Genomic DNA, 7500 nt, shown 5'->3' with positions numbered 1-7500 from the left:
AGTGATTGTCGTCGCCAGAAACGTCTTCCTCAGGTTAGCGGTGATGACTAATTTGATCCGCTTTTATCGGGAACTAGTTCTTGTGGTTGATATACACCTATCACGTGGCCATTTAGTGGTGTAATTACTCGTATTCCAAGCGGTGGGATGCTGCAATCTCTCTCAGTCTTGGCAGCCCGAAGACCGCGTAATGGAGTGTTGCATCGCGAGGGCGGGCTTTCACGTGCTGTGCTGGCACGATTTCAAAAGGATAACCGCATTCTCCGGCTGTGCATGCGGAGCGCTAGGTTCGTCTCAAAGGTGTGCTGTGTGTTATTCTTAGCGTTGTCTAAGTGTTCGGGGAATGCTTATGGCACATGGCTCTCATGACTTGCAAGGGATTAGTATGTGTGTATGTATGTAGAATTATTCATTTTATGATTTAGAGATGATGATGAATTGCGTTAGCCGAAGAAGGGTGATGGGTCAGTTGCTATGAAAACTCGTCGCTGCCGCCACCGTCTATGGCTGACAGCGTGGAAACCGCAGCGGTAGATTGCGTAGGTTGCAACATCGAGTGCAAGGCCAGCTCGGGTTTCGTTTGAATTAGTTCGGTATAGGAGAAAGGGAGGTGTTACTACGCCTCATGCTTTGCGAGGCTAAACAACAAAATCAATCAGAGTAGATATAAGCACACAAAAAATGCCTCTTTTCGGATGGGATGGTTATTAATTTTGTCATGGCCTTATCAGTATTACCTCGTACGAAATTAATATATTGAGCGCAACCCTTTATATGTACACGGGCAAACACGCACGCGCACAGTCGCTCTCTCTCACACACACACACACACACACACACACACACACACACACACACACACACACACACACACACACACACACACACACACACACACACACACACACACACACACAGAGTCGCTCACACGGCCGCGCGCTAAAATCCAGATCTTGAAAGTTCTAGTTTTGGTAAAATTCGTATACTATTGTATTTACTCAATAAATTGTTAATTTGATATGTAGTATCATGTGACAATATGTAGTGTTTGCATAAGGGGCATATTTCAAATTGAATTTTTTCTACCAAAGTGGCACTCTTACAAAAGAAATTAGATAACATTGCTTGTACACAGAAGACAGGGAGGAAAGCATGAGATAATTTTGATAAATCATTATCTTGTAAAGCCATTTTGGATGTCTATTATCAAATCAGTTGGTTTAGAATGTAACATGAGAACCAGTAGGGTTGTTTGGGGTGTTTAGTTTAAGAAGTATTACAATTCCTCTTTTGGGGGAGGGATAAGAAATATGGAACTAGACTTGACTATTTAAAGGATATTACCTTCTGTATTTGATATCTTTTGATACTTTTGTACAAATCACAATGTCAACCTTTTTATTCCCGGTATTATATTGGAGTGATATGAAATAAAATGCAATATACTTTAGCTTGGCATCATAGTTTATCCTAAATACTAATCACTATTTCCTCCCTCAGGATGCATGGCATTCATCGGAGTCATGGTGTACTTCTTGACGGGATCATCGCTCGGCCAACACTGGGTGCAGGTTGACATCAAGGAGAAGCTCGTATTCACTGCGTTCTTCATTGGTGCCATCTTCTGCCTTGGCCTCTCCTTCACCTTCCATACAGTCTCATGTCACTCAGAGTTTGTGGGGAAACTCTTTAGCAAGTAGGTTGCTTTTGGAGTATTCTTTTAATAGTGAATAGATTACCGTTTGACGACTTGCACACACACATGCACACGCTCACGCGCACGCACACTCACACGCTCACGTGCACACACACACACACACACACACAAGTTTATATTTGAACATGTCTGCCTTGGTGTTTTGGAAAGTGTGTGAGTTTGTTTGTAGTAAATTTGTGTGAATGAGGATCTGATAGTGGGACAACACAGCAGGAGGCCGAAGTCTGTGTTTAGCTCAGCCAAGCCAGTGGAATGTAGTCTTTTTAGTTACTAATTCCATGGCTCCAAGCCAATATTCACACATTTCCCAATGGAGAAGATTGTTTAGGACATAATGTAAACTTGTTTGTATAAAAGCAAAATGATATAGGTTTTGTTAAGAAGAATGAAAATTCATTCTTACTAGGATGTCTAGGAAATTTTAGATCAGAACCAATATTACATCTGTAAAATTACTGTGCCTTTTGCCTATATGTAGTTTGCAAAGTTGCCACTTGTCATTAGCAAAATTTGTTAGCAAACCATATTCTGATGAGCAAACATTAATTAGAGCTTATATTGATGTGGCTTTCAAGCCACACTAATAGGCCTTTTATGTGTGAGGTCAGTAAGTGCGCACATGTTTTCATCAATACCTATATGGATTTTTAGCTTAGTAAATGTGTTTGCGTGTATTAATGATTTATCTAGAAGATGTACAAATACAATAATTTCCAGCAAATAACTTTATTCTGTTCCACCCTAGATTGGACTACTGCGGTATTGCCTTGCTGATTATGGGATCCTTCGTACCATGGTTGTACTATGGATTTTACTGTGACTTCCAACCAAAGCTAATATATCTAACTGCAGTGGTCCTACTTGGTATCACCACAATTGTTGTATCTCTATGGGAGAAGTTTAGCACACCAACATTTAGACCATTGCGAGCAGGTTGGTATTGCAAGCTTATTTTTTACTTCATTATGAAAAATAGTATTTTGTCTGTAAAAATTAATATTAGTAGTGTTATTTTTGAAATTATATTAGTGCCCCATCTGTCATACATTCATGGTTTTCTTTTCATTTTATTTCCAGCCGTATTCTTGACATTTGGTTTGTCAGGAATCATCCCCGCTGTGCACTACACTCTGATTGAAGGATTTGACTATGCCATCACACGTGCTTCCTTAGGCTGGCTTATTCTTATGGGGGCATTGTATGTCTTGGGTGCCCTACTTTATGCTGTACGTGTTCCTGAAAGATTCTTCCCAGGCAAATGTGATCTTTGGGTGAGTATTCGAGAGAGTGTTGGTTTTTGATATTTGGATAAATTTTTGATAAGGTCCCATGGCATTTGGGACACTCTACCCTCACTATAACAGATCACACTATAATGAAGCCAACAGCTTGGCTCTGGTATATGGCTATGTTTGAGAGAGGCAAGCTGGAGTTGGTATTATGGATGTTGTCTTTCGTGTTACATGATTTTATGCTTAAATTTTTGTAATTTGGTTGTGTTTGTTTGCAATACCATTTATTGTAGTAGCAGAAGTAGTTGTCTATTACTACTATGGAATTATCCTAGTTAGGTATGAGTTGTACTTTACTTAGCAAGTCTCTCAAGACATCAGCTCAAGTCCACACCACTGCCTCCCTTACTTCCTCATGTTCCTCAGCTCCCTTTCTTCCCCCCTCTCTACTGCAGTGTATACTTATGAAATACATAATTTGGTAAATAGAATGTTGAGAAATGTATCACATACTCAATGCTTCATCTTCAGTTAGTTGGTCCTGAGATCAGCTGAAGTTGGAGCCACAGTTAGGGAATAATCATTAGGGCTTGGTAAGAATTTCAGGGATCCTGTGGTGACTATGGAATTTGTGATTATATTGACATGGCTTCCCCCCCTTGTAGTTTGTTATAATGAGGGTAGACTGTATGTTTTGGATTTATTCTCTTCATTTATATTTAAATAATTGTCATTTATAATGTATATGTATATATCTTATATTAATGACATTCAACAATTGCTCACAATGGATTTTTTTTTGCTTATTTTATTTATTTATTATTATTTTTCTTTACAGTTCCAGAGTCACCAAATCTTCCACATTCTGGTGATTGCTGCAGCATTCGTCCACTATCATGGAATATCCGAGATGGCCATGTACCGCCTTACACACGGGGACTGTACAGCAGAAAATCTGGCAGCGATTGAAGCGCAGGACATCCTTTAGGATTTATGAAATGTTAGACATATATGCGAGTGTGAAAGAATCTTACTATTTCTTTGATGATTTTGACGTTCTTTATTAAAGTCTTCATTTTGTTTATTTTTATTTATTTATTTTTTTTATTTTTTCTACTTTGTTACCTTTTTATGAATGTATGTGAAATATGGCAGATATGCAGGCATCAGGTTGGACATTTAAGGAGGCCAGTGTTAGTGTTAAACTATTTTAGTGTCTGCTAAGATTATCACAAACTAGGCAATCTAATAAAATGTGCAAGTTGTAATTTTCAAAGTGGCATTTTTTTTTGTGACAATCTTGAAGGTGTGTTAAATACGTGGACTTAAAACGAATTGAATAGAATCATGTTTTTTTTTTTTTTTTTTTATTGTATTATAGTTTTGTGTGTCATACAGTCTCAAATGTGATTGGAGAATGGAAAAGAGAAGTAGGTAAATTTGAATATGAATTTTCATTATTACTTTTTGCAGGCGAGGTGTTATGAATGTCTATATTGAGCATTTATTTTCTAGAGAAGCATATATTTAGTTAAAGAGCCTATTGTTTTTTGTGATATAATTTTATTTTTACTCTAAAACCTGTAATGTGTAAACAATTAAATCTTTCTGAAGCATGTACCTTTTTTAAATACTAAGAAATGAGAATCTATTAAAGGATCAGTCAGTTCAGAATATCAAAGAGAGCAGTTAGATTAAATTTAGAATGAGTTTTGGAACACCTGGAAGACCTTATTGTATATGGGAAAGGTTAAAAGTATGTTTTTTTTTTTTTCTCTCTCTTCATTTTCTTCTAATCAGAGCTATTTCGAAGGTGAAGTAGGTTACCTCAAGACACTGAGGAACTAAGATTGTATGAGCAGAAGCATTAAGAAAATTTTAATCATTCCATAAGCAGGATTTTCTGTGACTACACATGCTTAGAGAGCAAGGAAGTACAGTGCTCTTTTCAGTGAAGAATTTTGTCGTTTAGTATTGTAAACTGTACTGTTGCACACAATTTTATTTTTATTTTTGATGTTGCCCTGCAGTTGTCCTGAAATTTTTGTAGGTTTTGTGTTTATAGGACTGGCACAGAAAATGCCAATAGGATAATTTCCATTACAAGATCTGATACACTTTTGATTGTTAGGATTTTACAGTTTCAGCACAATTAATTTACTGAGTTTTTGATATTTGCATATGCAGAAGTATCCAGTACTCTAAATCTGCCCTTTATTCATAAATTATAGATATGTGATTTTGATCTAAATGGTGTGGCATACTATGAAACAGTTGTACTGGTATTTTTGAATAGTTAAAATGTTGATTTTATTCAGGAGTATCATAGTAAAGTAACACACACACACACACACACACACACACACACACACACACACACACACACACACACACACACACACACACACACACACACACACACACACACACACACACACACACACACACACACACACAATACACAATACACAATACACAATACACAAGTGTACTCACACTGCATACAAATCCCACACACACACTGCACATGCACATAGCATTCATGCACACATACTTACACATATGGACATACACAGTTAGCTCAGAAGCTATTATCCTCAAGTACAACTTGATAGCTGGTGAAATTAATTACCTGTTTTACCTATTTACCCTTTATGAAAAGAGTTGGAAGATTTTGTCACTTCTGATTATTGCATACATAAATATAGCACACATTTAGCCTACTCAGTTATGTGTGCATGCATACGTGTTCCAATGATGTGTGTCTGTGTGTGTGTATGTATGTATGTATGTGTGGCTGTGCATGTGCAGGAATATGCACATCATGTTTATGTGCTGTAGCAGGAAGTGGGCATAGTGAATTCTTAGAGAGGGAGCAAGAAAAATTGCAGTTTTCAGTTGTCACTGAAGAGAGCTGTCTGTTTTTCTCTTGTAGCTTTGCAATAATGTATGATAATTTGGTGTGAAATGGTACAAAAAGCTTTGTGTGTATTAGTAGATCAAAATAAGATCAGAAAAATGATGCCAGAGGTTAATATGCTAATTAATTTCCTTCTGCATTTATAACTGACAATGAATGGTAAGAAAACTAGTATTACTGTTTATTGTGAAGACGAAGATATAAATTTCTATATTTGAGGTGTATTTTTTATAGTATTTGTGAAGCTGTAGGATTTACTTTCTGGTCATCCTTCTATGATATGATGTTTTGATGTTGGGTTTTGAAATTGTTCTAGATTTAGGAGCTGCTCTTCTGTGGCAGATTGCAGCAGCCGTTGAATGGATGATATCATTGATTTGTCTTTTTAATTTAAAAAAAATTACATTACTACTATAGTACTAATTTGAGTGTTTGGATTCAGTAGAGAAGTCAGTATCTTTTAACTACTACTTTTAATTTCTTCGGTGTGTTGTGTTATCAGTCGAGACCACAAACTTGTCCAGAATATTACAGAAAAGATGATGAAACCTTTCCAGACATTTTATGAGTCTCAAGATGATGTAGCACAAGTATTTGGTTGAAAAAGTGCATCATTTATCAGAGCACATAATCTTGCATATGAAATCTCCATGTAGAAGGAATGCAAATCTACATCTAATTAAAGGGACATGAAATATTACCATGTTTACGAGAAGAATATTGATAAGAAATGAAAGCTTTAAGCTTTATATTTGTAAAAAAAAATAAAAGAAATATAATCTTATGGGTATGTATATACCCTCTATACATATACTATAAATTTTGAATAGTAAATTTATTCATTTCTTAATCCAATTAGCCCACCATAATTTGCAAAATGTCAGAATTACAAGACAACCATAAATGTGGTTTGTTTAGGTTCACATTCTGTGGCAGATCATCTGTTAATCATACCATGACTTCATTTTTTATTGACTATCACTGTTGCTCATAATCAGCAGTATGACCATCAATGCAACTGCTTTTTATCATTAATATTAATGTGATGAGATTTAGGGCACCTCCCTTTTCATGTTGCCCAGCATATCTCCCATGTAGTGCCATGAAGGTACTTTTAAAGGACCTGCAGTTAACTGAAAAGTAACCAAACATTTTTGGCCATTGACAATCTTTCGCTGATGAAAATAATAAGGGTTTCCTTGCAGTGTAAAAGATATTGAAAATGTCACTAATTTTCGGCAGTCTCATACAGTGGATCCCATGCCAAAAGATAAAATACATACACTCATTACTGACAGTGGAAAGAAGTGGTATTGTAAGTTCATACGCAATGTAAATGAACTGTAACATGACGTCTTATATTTACGTCAGAATTCCTTTATTTTATTTTAATTAATCCTATACTGTAATTAAAAAAGGTTTGTACATTAATCTTAAAAATGTAAAGGAGGGTAAGAGAAACCCTTGGTGCGAGTGTTCTCATGTTCTTGATCATCGTCCCGGTAATAACCCTTTAAAAGTATGCCCTATGGGACTTCAAGTTTACAGTGACCAGTGCATACAGCACAACCATCATCTGATCCTGTTATGCCTCAGAGATGTTTAAGATACAAGTTACGAGGTGTTTGTTA

The 7500-nt window shown here is 36.3% G+C and overlaps 1 protein-coding gene across 1 annotated transcript in view; it reads left to right on the top strand.

Moving 5' to 3' along the window:
- The window catches only part of AdipoR (adiponectin receptor), a 30165-nt gene that overhangs the window by 22378 nt on the left and 287 nt on the right, over window positions 1-7500 (top strand). The window contains exons 4-7 of the mRNA XM_043009316.2: window positions 1501-1696; window positions 2463-2650; window positions 2795-2988; window positions 3788-7500. The exon at window positions 3788-7500 is cut by the window's right edge and continues 287 nt beyond it. Of these exons, the coding sequence (XP_042865250.1) occupies window positions 1501-1696; window positions 2463-2650; window positions 2795-2988; window positions 3788-3937 (728 nt within the window). The 3' untranslated portion in view covers window positions 3938-7500. The remainder of the gene's footprint in view (window positions 1-1500; window positions 1697-2462; window positions 2651-2794; window positions 2989-3787) is intronic.

The sequence above is a fragment of the Penaeus japonicus genome, unplaced genomic scaffold (assembly GCF_977035675.1).
Source record: "Penaeus japonicus unplaced genomic scaffold, GWHDUDI00000001_assembly GWHDUDI00000034, whole genome shotgun sequence".
NCBI lineage: Eukaryota > Metazoa > Arthropoda > Malacostraca > Decapoda > Penaeidae > Penaeus > Penaeus japonicus.
This window is presented reverse-complemented; position numbering and strand designations above follow the sequence as displayed.